Here is a 13,869-nt window from a genome sequence, read left to right as displayed (position 1 = left end):
AATCCGCCAATCAGTGGTTTTTGCAAAAGAATTACGCAAGATGTGGTGCTTTCTACAGCGAATTTGTATCCTAGTGTTTTTCGCAAAGCTAGCCCTCAAAATGGTGGTTTTATGCAATTTACTCGGGCTCGACGTGGGCTGTATTGCCCAGCTGGTTCTACTCAGCGGGCCGTGAAAGGAGCTGCATTCCGGAATTTTGACATGGTAGTTAGACTAACCTCTAAAAGAGCCCTCCAAAAAAAAGACTAACATCTAAAGTCGAGTTCCTCAAGATTTCTCAAAGAAAATGTAGAGTTCCTCAAACAAACAAAAACACTCTGAAGTACTATTTCTAAAAAAAAACTCTGAAGAACGGGGTGAATCTCACCCACAATTTGTTCATTTATTGAATGCTCATTTTACATAGGCGTCAGTACACATAAACACACAATACAAATACAATATGGTGACATGAGTGAACCGGCCAGGCAACAAAAGTTGGAGGGATAATAGACGGAAGTGGTGTGGCATATGAGTACAATGGATGAGCTATTCAGAGGGCTTCATCTCTTGCTTGATGGCCGCGACCAGTTGGTCGTAGGCTTCGCCCCACGCGTTCCTCATCTCGGGCCCCCACATGTCCGCCGGAAGCGCCTCCTTGATCGTCTCGAGCAGAGCGAACCGCGTCACCTGTGACAAGAACAAGAAGAAGCGTGTGAGCGGGCGACTTGAAATGCAATGCAAAATCAAACACGGACCCCATGTCATGCTATAACAATTCACGAGGCTAATGGGGCAAGTGAACGGACCTCAAAGTGGCCATCTGCCACGCCGTATTTCAAGTGCGTCCCGCCCAGCCTCTTCAGGGTGGTCTCCCTCACGGTGATCTTCCCGGCTTTCCGCAGCTGGGCTGCCGCCTCACACGTCTGCGCGATTCATCGCAACACATGGATGCACATACACATACACATTGGTCAGTCATGGAGTAATATATAGTAGATCGTTGGGAGATGCATGGTGTATTACCATGACGAAGACGGACACGGCGTGGGTCTTGAGCTTGGGGTTGGTTTCCAGCGGCACGTCGGAGTCGCGCAGGAACGGGAACATCTGCCTCGCGGACGGCGCGATCTCAAAGATCCTGGAGGCACGGGCACGCAGCATGCATGTCAAGGAGATGCATCGGGGCTTCATTGTGCTTCTACATATAAGAAATGGTACGGTACGTATACGTACTTGAGGAAGAAGCGGAGCCCGAGGTTGGCGGAATCCTTCTTCATGATGGCCCATGACTTGAGCACCAGCGCCTCCTTCTCCTCGCTGAAGACGACGGCTCCCTCCGCGGCAGACATGGCTTCCTCCCTCCCTTCCTTCCTTCCCGCTTAATTTGGCTATGATGCGTGAGTGAGCGCGAGCACTGAATGGTTTGATCGGTCAAGATCCGGTGCGTGTTGGTCGTGATTTGATCCCAAGCTGGAGCGGAGGCGCTTATATAGGTCGACTTGCGCGACCTTTGGAGCTCCTGATGAGCCAGAAACGGACGGCGTGGCCATGTTGTGTTGGTCCGCTTAGCTCATCGATGATCTAATATACATCCGGAGCACTGAACAGGCATGGAGGTGGCGGATGGTTGGATTTTTTTTTTCGAAACGGAACGGATGGTTGGATTGAATTCAAGGAGAAAACTATGTGCCACGGCAACTAAAGGGAAACGGGTGGTTTCGGGCGCACTGCGCGAAGACGTCTTAGCTCGGAGGTCTAAGTGGGTCAATAACGTGGGCGGCTCGGCGCGCCAAACAGCGGCGGGGTTTAAAGAATCCAAGTCAAACCAAACAAAGCTCGCTTCTTTCTTGGACGCCAAGAGGCAAACAAAAAATAGTCATGGCCCGTTTGTGTCCGCAGTCCTTTGCCCGGAAGTAGATGATGATGTAGATTTATTTTTTTCCGAGAAAACTTCCGAAATATTCATCAAATATCAAGGTAGTACAAAGAACACCAGAAGTAAGAATTACATTTTCACCCGCAAAAAAAAAATTACATTCAGATTTGTAGACTACCTAGAGACGACAACAAGCACTGGAGCAAGCCGAAGGCGCGCCGTCGTCATCGTCCCTCCGTCAGGAAACATTGTTGTAGTAGGCAGTCCACCAGAACAGCAACCGCCACCGATGAAGAGAAGCCTAGATAGGAAGGATCCAACCTGCAGACATATAAGCGTAGACCAACGAAGACTGAATCCACCGAAGACAAATGCCGATCAGATCACACGAGATCTGCCAAAGACAGACACCTCTGCACGCCCTCCGACGATGCTAGAAACATCTCCGATGGAGGCTAGGCTGGGAGGACCTTATTCTATCTTCAAGAAGCCGCCTCCACCTCGTCTTCCTGAGCAAACCCTAACAAAACACCTAAAACGGAGCCCTCCCACCAGCAAGGGACGGGATCAGCCGCGCTTTGATGATCCAAGGACCATAGGAGATATGGCAGACCAGCGTGGTGCCGGCGAGAGGCAGGGAAACCCTAGCTGAGAGGTCACGGGATGTAAAAGTAACTGATGATTTTCACATCACCAAGGCATAAAAATGGTGCTCCATCAAATAACAGATGATGATGTAAAATTTGAGCAATGCTACATCTACGGACCTTTACGGGCATATTATGGGGTGGACTTAAGGTGTCAAACTGTCATTGGATTAAGTGGGAGGATTGGGCCCCACCCACCTAAAATTCAGAGGGGCAAGTTTAATTGGCAGGAAGGAGCCTGTAATCCCCTGTAAAACCTCATGTGGGTAGCATTTTCGCTTTGGTACACCCCTCCCCCCCCCCAAATCGTATAAGGATAGTATGGTCATTTGACCATAAGGTATATATACCTCCGTATGTAGCACGTACGAGTTGTATGTAGACGTATACATGCGATCCGCCCGCCTGTCACACCCCTCCGTCCTAGGCTTAGCCCATTTTTTCTTATTTTGTAAGTGACGGTGTCCTGGACTAGGGGGTACTCACCACGTCGTCTCCCGATCAGTTGGATTGAGCCGAGGATCCCCATGGCCGTATACTCGTGGGCCAGTCCGGACAGTTGCCGCATACAAGGAAGATTCCACAAGACTTGGCGATCAAGACAAGGACTCCTCCCCCACCGGCGTATTCGGCTAGGACTCTTGTTATCCTAGGCCTCTGGTGCATTATATAAATCGAGGCCAGGCTAGTCGATAGATATACAACAACAATCATACCGTAGGCTAGCTTTTAGGGTTTAGCCTCTACGATCTCGTGGTAGATCTACTCTTGTACTACCCATGTCATCAATATTAATCAAGCAGGACGTAGGGTTTTACCTCCATCGAGAGGGCCCGAAACTGGGTAAAACATCATGTCCCTTGCCTCCTGTTACCATTGATCCTAAGACGCACTGCTTGGGACCCCCTACCCGAAATCCGCCAGTTTTGACACCGACATTGGTGCTTTCATTGAGAGTTCCGCTGTGTGATCGACGAAAGGATCAATGGCTCGACTGCAGGTCAACTGCGACGTCGGCTTCTTCGTCACCAGCTCGACTGGTCACCTTGGCTTGACCGAGGAATGCGGCCTACCTCCAATCGTCATGTTCGGATGAAGGCCTTCATCAACACCAACTCCGATCTCTATCAAGATCATGGAGGAGTCATCAATGGAGCTCAGGGGCTCAACGCCAACATTGCCCTCAGGCGACCGTGCTGTTTTTCTGGACAGCGAACTTGTATCCGCTGCCACCGCCTCCCCGAGTGTCGCCTAAACGATTACTTCGGTGGAATTATGCGGAACTAAGTCTACAACAACCCTGCAAAAATTTCGTCGAGTTCCGATGGAGGAATCTCCGGCAATCTCCGATATATCGGAGCCCTGTTGAATCTGGACGAGAATCCGGACGAGTTTAGGGCGTGGTGTCCGGCATCTAGCTCGGATGTCCTTTGGAAGATCCAGCCGTTGATTTGCTGCGGAATTACCATATCTACCACCTGCCAAAAATTCAGCTCGATCCGACCGTCCAAACTCCGGGAAACTTCCGATTAGTGCGTCACTTTTTGGATCTACTTTCTACGCGAGAACGAATCCGACCCGAATTCATCTTCTTTATGAACGGGATCTCGAACATCCTTTTTGAAGAAAGTTTTCGTATGGGGTGTTGTGTTTTATTCTCCAACACATCCTAGTAGTATTAAAAGTATTCTTGCAATACGAACTTCACCGTCGCGCCGGTGTCAAACCAGCCCGACAACATCACTCCACGGCGGCCGACCTGCGTTAGACACGTCGTCGCTTTGTTGAGCCGAGCTCAATTTCTTCAGATCATCATCTCGGCAAGCCGAACGAGAGTCCGGCATCGCGAAGGATAAATCATCACCAACATCGCCGCCCCACGGATTACACGGAGCAGGCATACCGGCATCGCCGCACGGTCGCTTCATCAAGCCGGCATCGACCACGTCACGACCTGCATCGGCAGGGCCGCGCTATTGCTTCTTCAAGCTGGTGTCCATCACGCCGACCTACTTCGACATCTCGGCTGGACCGGGGGCTTCGCCATCTCTTCGTCAACCTACTCCGGACACTTCGGCGTCACTAGCCGACTAGGCAATGGGTGCGCGGATCGAATCCCAATTTTGGGAATCACCTTCCTTCGGATTGCTACAACAAATAAACCAGGCGCTATTAATCGTATAATTTTTTTTGCTTGTTTGGGTTAATTTTTCTTAGGGAATTATTACTCTGATTTGTCCATCATATGTACACAGGTCTATCAAATGGTGGCCGCATTATCGACGGTCGCATGATGGTTCGTTCAGTTCCCGTACATAGTCCGGCGAACACCGCATCCGGAACTCGTACCGACCTGTGAATCCAGGCTTTACCACGCCTTTATTGCATTACGCCGACGACCTGCATCGACATCGACATCGGCGCCAGGCCATATTTCTTTTATTACTCACTTTGCATAAATTATTTATTATGCAACGATTTTTTTTACTATTGTCTCTGGTTTGCACTATTTTTTGTGCACAGGAAAATGATCCAGCCGGACTATATCCTTTGACGTCACCTCGGTTGGACGGGGGCTTCGTCAACACTTCATTACCCCATGCCAGGGACTTTGGCATCACTCTGCCGTCCTACATTGACCATGCTATGTCACCACTTCACAGTGTCGAGCTTTTTGCTCCGCCACCTCGGGACCGGCTTGGGGGATGGAACCTTGTCCCGCATCAAGCTCGGACCGCATCGTCAATACCGAACACATTAACCAGCTAAGTTGCCTTCATGCTCAAAGTTTTAAAATTTCTAACTTGTGTTCGGTTCGACCAAGCATTATACTTTCTCGGGAAAAAGTTGCTTATATTCCTTGTCGAAACTTTGTTCGCACACACTTGACGCGCTACCCGCGCTCATTATACCTGGGGGCTTCTTTAACAGAAGCTTATTAATTCGGGCTTTATGCCCAACACATGTGTCACACTTCCGCATGTACCTTTTATTCACCATTATATGCATCGATATGACTTAAGTTTTAGCCAAGCTGGGTTGCCTGGCTCCTGTGCTTACCCCTACGTTCCCGATTGTTCGGCTAGGTGGTAAAGAGAGCACCTCTGCGATTGTTACTGCCGGGTCAGCCGGATGTGTACCTCAGACTGGGTGAAGCCGAAAGCTAGCATTCTTAAGGGAATATACTCGGTCGGTGAACTAAAAGATGATTTCTTACCTATTTATTTACCTGCCCCCAGATGTTTTTCTGCTCTTTTCGCAGTCCGGACATGCACTTTAGGGCATGCCTCCCAGGGAAAGGAACCCTAAAGGAACTATTCTCCCTGGAAGATGTTTCTTACTAACCATGTAATATAACATAACTAGTTGGGTACTTGTCTGATAAATCACTAATGACCCCTACGCCTGGTCTCCACGCATGCCCCGGTTTTTATAACCGCGAGGGTATTCGGACACACTCCGGACTATTGGGTCCAGAGGTTGAAGCGAAAAGGTCCGCTACGACGAACGATCTACAATCCGGCTAGAAGGCATTCTACATGTCACCTTACATTATCAACTTTTACCCAAGTCACTTGGGGGCTCTTATGTTTATTTGAGCCGTTTCATACTAAGTGTTTCTCTTCCTAGCCGTTGCAAAGTTTTTATTATTATTTATCACTCCTTTTTTTGACACAAGTGTGCGGTCACTAGCCGGGGAGCCTAATTTCTCTCTCAAAGCCGCTAGAGTTTAGTTTGCTAAACTGGCCTAGTAAGAAGTACTCCATCTCCGGGATAGGAGGTTGAAGCCGTAGGCTGACCCGCTTGAAGTTTTGAGATAGGATGTGTCATGTTAAAACATGGCAGAAGCACCTTTTTTTTCTAAAGTCCAATTTTCGGATTGGCACCGAACACTTGATCTAGTTCGGACATTAATCTTTTGAATAAGTTTTTTGGCTTTTCGAGCCCATGGCACTTTTAAACTATTTGTGTGTTTTCAGCACAAGTCTTGAAGTGCAACGCCGGACACCTTTTGAGATTCGGCAAAAACATTCTCGGATATTGCTATATATGCATCAGTTTCGAATTGTGTCTTCGGTCAATAGTTGGGTTGCTCGGCTCCCGCGCTTGCCTCCTACGTTCCGCTTTGTTCGGCTAGGTGTGCAAAGGGAGAACCACTGCGATTGTGCTTCCAGCTCGCATGGTCAAGCACCTCAGTGGAGAAAGCCGAAAACTGACTGTCACAATAGGTGTAAACTGGGCAGCGATCCGATGACTATATTAAATGACGGGCCATTCATTGGCCGAAGTGTTTCCGGCTTGACCTCGATTGTCGCCGAACACTATCGGGGGCTATTAACTGGCCTCCCAAACTAAATCCTCGATATTTTGCTCTTACATTGGAGCAGAGGTTTCATGATCATGCTTAGCATGACAACCCAAAGAAAGGAACCGATAGCGGGACTATTTTCTCTGGAAGACATTTCTTCTGTTAAACAGTAATATAACATGTCTCTCCGCGTACCTTTGTTTATAAAACCGTATGGCCAGATTGCCTTGTTTGTTGTAAATCTTTGCCCTCATAAAGGCTTTATAAAGTAGGACAAACACTCCTCGGCTATTGGCTGAGGAGGTGGAAGCCGATGGTCGGTCAATAAAGTTTTGTACAATGCGGATCCGAGCATTAATGACGTAAAGTACTTGGATACATGGAGTCATTACACATAATTTGTGATTTTACTATGGATATCGATCCTTAATTCGGCCTCCCGTGCCTGCATTAAGGCTCGGGGGCTACTGGGCTTCGGGCTTATTATTTATACAAATATTAAAGGGGCACATCGATCCCCTGATCTGGTATTGCCACCCGGCCAGTGTCTTGGGGGCTACTGCATTGCCTGTTCTATGCAGAAAATTTTAAGTGCAATACAGTTTCCGAGGAGATTTTGATCCTCAGGTTGGTCGGCCGCACCCAACCTGAGTCTCGAGGACTGAGCGCGCCTCTTTTTGTGTCCCGAAGTATTCTGCCGAGCTAGGACTTGATCCCCAGACCGATTTTGCAAATCAACCTGAGTCTCAGCAGCTACGGGGATCAGCGGTCTTATGTCATCCTTCATGTGTATCTCGGGTTTTAGACCGATACCCACCTTGAGGGCTACTGGCACCAATCAAAAATATTGACAAAAATTGGCCCACATTCAGGGTGGTGCACCACCTCAGAAGCAGTCTGGCATAAAGCTCGGGCGCTAGTGGCTGGCTCCATAGAGGGCATTTCCGGCATTAAGCTCGGCTAAACTCCTTCAACTTTTTTGGACCAAGATGATCTATCACATCTTGGATACAGTCCGACGTTGGAGCTCGGATACACAGTCCGGCGTTGGAGCTCGGATACATAGTCCGGCGTTGGAGCTCGGATACCGTCCGGTGTTGGAGCTCGGATACATAGTCTGGCGTTAGAGCTCGGATACCGTCCGGCTTTGGAGCTCGGATACATAGTCCGGCGTTAGAGCTGGGAAGCAGTCCGGCATTGGTGCTCGGCTGCAAAGGATACCTTGAATGCAGTCCGGCATTAGAGCTCGGACGCAAGAGGATGTTGCCACCCGGGAACAACTTCAAACCCGAGGCATGGCATAAAAATAACAAGGCATTGATAAAGGCCGTAAACTTAAAGGGGCTCCTCGGATACCCAACGCATAAACTCGTCGAATGCATTTCGGCGATCCTCAAGATAGAAGATGAGAAGATTTGTTGAACCAGTTTTCAAGACCGGCGACCGAAGATGAAGAACAGTTCGGAAGAATCGAGGAGCGTCCCCAACTTGAAGACCGGTTCAGGGGGCTACTGACGGTGTCCTGGACTAGGGGGTACTCACCATGTCGTCTCCCGATCAGTTGGATTGGGCCGAGGATCCCCATGGCCGTATACTCGTGGGCCAGTCCGGACAGTTGCCGCATACAAGGAAGATTCCACAAGACTTGGCGATCAAGACAAGGACTCCTCCCCCACCGGCGTATTCGGCTAGGACTCTTGTTATCCTAGGCCTCTGGTGCATTATATAAACCGAGGCCAGGCTAGTCGATAGATATACAACAACAATCATACCATAGGCTAGCTTTTAGGGTTTAGCCTCTACGATCTCGTGGTAGATCTACTCTTGTACTACCCATGTCATCAATATTAATCAAGCAGGACGTAGGGTTTTACCTCCATCGAGAGGGCCCGAACCTGGGTAAAACATCGTGTCCCTTGCCTCCTGTTACCATTGATCCTAAGACGCACTGCTTGGGACCCCCTACCCGAGATCCGCCGGTTTTGACACCGACAGTAAGCTTCAAAAAATAGGTGTGAGAGGTAGGTTTTGAACCCCCAACCTCTTGGTTCACTTTCTGTAACCAATTGGACAGCTCACTTGTTCTATCTAATTTTTTGATAAAGGGAATATATTAATATCGTGAAGATACCAATTACACCCAGCATCCGCACCAACAAAATCTCCAAAGACATCAAGGATGCACACAACCAAAAAACAAAATAAAAAAGAGAAGAAAAGACCTCACCATGGTGATCAATCACTCGTAGCAGCAACACTCTAACCACCACCAAAGACAACACTTGAATTACAAAAAAGGTTCTTCATAAGCCACTCCATCAAGAAGGAAACAATCACAAGCGTTTTCGTCGCCCGATCGAAGATCTTAGGTTTCCACTTGGGAGGAAGTACGAGTTTCCAAAACAATGCCTTCAACAAAATCATTGCCAGGTGCAACCAATAATGGCCAAACCTTGGGTTTTCACCTTGAAAATCACAACTCGGTACTCGAGGAGAACCACCAAAGTTGAGGTCCTCCAGTGCCGCCGCCCCCACTTGCCTAGGCCGCTGTTGCAAATCATCAATCAGCAAGCTCACGGACAACATGTACGCGGTTTCAACAGGAAAAGTCTCACAACCAAATCCACACGGCTGTCCATGAATCAGTGCCTTTATCGCGTCCAGGATCCCACCTCCACTGTTACCATCTGGTCTTCCAATCTTATCCATCTTGACATTCCCCGCCTCTGCCAGCACCATGGAAATCACAACTTTGACATGTCCCATGATGTCTACTTATAGCGGAGCTTCTCAATATGCTCCTTGAAGCCCCATAGGCTGATGATTGTGGACGCGCCCGACCAGACCCCCTCTAGTTCAGAGCTCTAGGAGCACTTTGCCAATCCATAAAGACCGTCGGTGGAGAAATCCAGAACTCGTCAGCGGCCAGATCGGAGGCGTCCAGCAGCAGTAGATCGGCGAGAAGGACTAAAGAGGAGCACTATGCCAAAAAAGGGGAAAAGCACCGCTTTATTGGGGTAACCCACCGCCGCCTACCGCCATCATCCCAACCACGTCATCCAACCGAAATCCAGACCACTGCTCACGGATCTAGGATCCACTGCCAAGGCAGTCAAGCTATGAGGAGCCTTGAGGTAGACCTGAAGCAGGGCAGGTTGATCTGAGCTGGACGGAGATGGGTGAGAGGTGGGGCTGCGCGCGAGAGGGGCGGTCGGCCGCCACCATCGGGGTGGCTAGCGACGGCGACAACAAGGGGATCGGGCTAGGAGAGGGCTTAGGAGGGTGGCAGCGGGAACGCCTCGGAATCGCCACGAAGCAACCCGGAGGCGAAGGTGCGGTTACTGGTACTTCTCCAACGTATCTATAATTTATGAAGTATTCATGCCATGTTTACAACAATTTTATATGGTTGTGGTATAATTTGATTAGAACTAACACAGATTGACACTGTTTTCAGCAGAACTACCGTGGTGACATTTTCTGTGCAGAAATAAAAGTTCTCAGAATGGTCTGAAAAATTGCGATGATCGTTTATGGACCAGAAGAGACCCACGGAGTACCGGAGCTAGGCCAGGAGGTGACCGAGGAGGCCACAAGCCTGTGAGTGGGCGGGCCCCTACGGCTTGTGGGCCCCTCGGGCACCCCCTGACTTGATTCCAACGCATAGTACTCCTATATATCCTGTAACCTCCAGAAAGAACCCTAGATGAGAAGTTCCGCCACCGCAAGCCTCTGTAGCCACGAAAAACCAATCGGGAGCCCGTTCTGGCACCCTGCGGAGGGGAAAATCGTCACCGAAGGCCATATTCATCATCCTGGTGGCCACTATGATGAGGAGGGAGTAGTTCACCCTCGGGGCCGAGGGTATGTACCAGTAGCGATGTGTTTGATATCTCTCTCGTGTTCTTGATTTGGCACAATCTTGATGTACCGCAAGCTTTGTTACTATAGTTGGATCATATGGTGTTTCTTCCTCTCTATCTTCTTGTGATGAATTGAGTTTTACGTTTGAGGTTTCATTATTATCGGATTGAATACTTTTATGGATTTGAGAACACTTGATGTATGTCTTGCGTGGGATACCCCTGGTGAAAATGGGGTGTTCTATTGATTCGCTTGATGTATGTTCTGGCACTCAACTCGTGGATTCCTATCACGCCCAATATGCGACCCTATCCAAAAGGAACTCGAAGGTCCCACCAAGGATAGACCCGCATATTGAAACGCTTTTGCAAGGTGGATATCATTACATCAACATTACATAATAGATGGGGATACATACAATAGGCATACAATGCCACTCGAATACAACATCACAATACATAAGAACAACATCCGACTACGGATGAAACATAAACAGAAACTCAAACGACATCCACCCTGCTAGCCCAGGCTGCCGACCTGGAACCTATCCCTTGATCGAAGAAGAAGCAGAAGAAGAACTCAACGCAAGCAAGCATCGCTCTCGCGTCATGATCATCGCATAAACCTGTACCTGCAACTGTTGTTGTAGTAATCTGTGAGCCACAAGGACTCAGCAATCCCATTACCATGGGTATCAAGACTAGCAAAGCTTAAAGGGAAAGGAAGGGGTAAATTGGTGAGGCTGCAGCAGCGACTAAGCATATATGGTGGCTAACATACGCAAATAAGAGCGAGAAGAGAGCAAAAGGAACGGTCGTCAACTAGTAATGATCAAGAAGTGATCCTGAACTCCTACTTACGTCAAACATAACCCAGAAACCGTGTTCACTTCCCGGACTCCACCGAGAAGAGACCATCACGGCTACACACGCGGTTGATGCGTTTTAATTCGGATCTGGTGTCAAGTTATCTACAACTGGACATTAACAAATTCCCATCTGCTATAACCGCAGGCACGGCTTTTGAAAGATTATACCCTGCAGGGGTGTCCCAACTTAGCCCATGACAAGCTCTCGCGATTAACGAAGGAATAGACCTTCTCCCAGGAAGACCCGATCAGACTCGGAATCCCGGTTTACAAGACATTTCGACAATGGTAAAACAAGACCAGCAAAGCCGCCTGATACGCCGACAATCCCGATAGGAGCTGCACATATCTCGTTCTCAGGGCAACACCGGATGAGACATCCTACGAGTAAAACCATCCCTCAAGTTGCCCCGAGGTGGCCCCGCAGTCTACTCGGTTTGGACCAACACTTAGACAAGCACTGGCCCGGGGGGGCTAAAATAAAGATGACCCTCGAGAGAGCGACTCCCAAGGGAAAAGGTAGGTGGTGGTAAGGCAAATGGAAAACCAAGGTTGGGCCTTGCTGGAGGAGTTTTATTCAAAGCGAACTGTCGAGGGGGTCCCATAAATCACCCGACCGCGTAAGGAACGCAAAATCCGGGAACATAACACCGGTATGACGGAAACTAGGGCGGCAAGAGTGGAACAAAACACTAGGCATAAGGCCGAGTCTTCCACCCTTTACCAAGTATATAGATGCATTAATAATATAAGAGATATTGTGATATCCGAACCAAAATCCTGTCCACCATGGAGAAATCTTCAACTTCACCTGCAACTAGCAACGCTATAAGAGGGGCTGAGCAAAAGCGGTAACATAGCCAAGCAACGGTTTGCATAGGAAAGGCGTCAAAGGTTAGAGGTTCATGGCAATGTGGGATGGCTCGATAAACAGGTGATAGGTAGCGCAGCAAAGCAATAGAACGAAGCAAGTAGCATAGCAATGATAGTAGTGAGATCCAGGGTAGCGGTCATCTTGCCTGAAATCCCGCTAGGAAGAAGAACGAGTCCATGAAGAAGACAAGCGGAAGTAGTCGAACGAATCCTCACAATCGCAACATTACCGGAACTAAGAAGCAACACCGGAAAGAAACAAACAACACGGTAAACACACAAGCATAATCATGGCATGATGCACAATCAAGTATGGTGCATGTCCGGTTTAAAGAGGCATGGCATCGCAAACTGCAACACACAATACTACAAATTAAGTGGAGCTCAATATGCAACGAGTTGCATATTGACAAAACACCACATATGAGTTATTTAGTTCGCTCTTGTTTAAGCTACCAAACAATATTAAATGTTGTTAAACATGGCAAGAGGTAAAGCATAATGAAACTACCTATCTAGGCAAATTTAAATGAGGCTGGAAGTAACAAACAACAAGTCCGGAAAATTCCCATATGCATATTTTAGATTCGGTACTGTTCTTCCCTAAACCATATTTTAGAGTTGTTAAACAGTAAAATAAAGTGCACCATGTTAAACTAGGCATTTTTCCACCCCATTTACATATAATGTTTATTAAAATCGGAGCTACGGTTAATTAGTTATGAAATAAATCATTTTAACATGGCATTTAAGCAAATTAACACAAACAACATTTTAAACATTTTAACATGGGATGAAAATGACATATTATGAAACTAGACAAAAATCTAAGCATTTTTCATATATGAAGTTTTTACATATGATGCACCGGCTGTGAGATATTATATGCATGTTGCTTGGGGGGGTTTCTGTAAAACTAATAATACACTGGATAATTAGGAAAATCGCAGCACGAAAAAAAAACAACACGGGCCGCATCTGGTGCACTGCTGGGCTGAACAGAGAGGAGGGGCTGCATTTGGTGCTCACCATGGGCCAAGGCCCAGCTGGAGAGGAGGAGGCCCAAGCGGGGGGCGCGGCCCACGTGGCCGGCTGGCCCACGCACGAAGGCGCTGCGAGCGGGCGGCTCGCTCCTTGCGCCACGAAGAAGACGGCGGCGGCGGCGCTACTGTACCTCCGGCGAGGCAGAGGAAGGCGAGGGAGGCCGGAGAGGGAGCTGATCCGGACGGGAACGGCGGGGATCGACGGATCCGGCCGCGGAGGATCCATTCCAGCCGGATCCGGAGGGAGGAGGGGCCGGCGACGAGAAAAGCGGGCGGCGGGGCGACCTGCGAAGGAAGAGGCTGCAGGGGTGGTTAGCGATGGGGAGAGAGAGGAAGAGAGAGGAAGGCGGGGGCGGACTGGCCTGGGGGGTCGGAGACGGCGACCGACGCCAGCGGGCGCGGTCGGC

The 13,869-nt window shown here is 48.9% G+C and overlaps 1 protein-coding gene across 1 annotated transcript; it reads right to left on the bottom strand.

Moving 5' to 3' along the window:
- Positions 1–343: 343 nt before the first annotated feature.
- Positions 344–1,451, bottom strand: LOC119293797 (non-symbiotic hemoglobin). The gene is made up of 4 exons (XM_037572155.1): positions 1,216–1,451; positions 1,006–1,120; positions 789–905; positions 344–669 (listed from the first exon to the last, which is right to left on the bottom strand). Exons 1-4 carry the CDS (start codon positions 1,329–1,331, stop codon positions 529–531), a joined length of 489 nt encoding a protein of 162 aa, XP_037428052.1. The 5' UTR covers positions 1,332–1,451; the 3' UTR covers positions 344–528.
- Positions 1,452–13,869: the final 12,418 nt, after the last annotated feature.

This window comes from Triticum dicoccoides, chromosome 4B, assembly GCF_002162155.2.
Source record: "Triticum dicoccoides isolate Atlit2015 ecotype Zavitan chromosome 4B, WEW_v2.0, whole genome shotgun sequence".
Lineage (NCBI taxonomy): Eukaryota > Viridiplantae > Streptophyta > Magnoliopsida > Poales > Poaceae > Triticum > Triticum dicoccoides.
Note: the sequence above shows the minus strand (reverse complement) of the source record. Positions and strands in the feature narration are given on the sequence as shown.

What these genes read in the sequence shown, in the direction of transcription:
- LOC119293797 (XM_037572155.1), bottom strand. Translation starts at nt 1,331, where the DNA reads ATGTCTGCCGCGGAGGGAGCCGTCGTCTTCAGCGAGGAGAAGGAGGCG. An exon ending in CCGTGTCCGTCTTCGTCATG is followed by an intron (nt 906 to 1,005) that starts GTAATACACCAT and finishes TGAATCGCGCAG; the next exon opens with ACGTGTGAGGCGGCAGCCCA. An exon ending in TGGCAGATGGCCACTTTGAG is followed by an intron (nt 670 to 788) that starts GTCCGTTCACTT and finishes TTCTTGTCACAG; the next exon opens with GTGACGCGGTTCGCTCTGCT.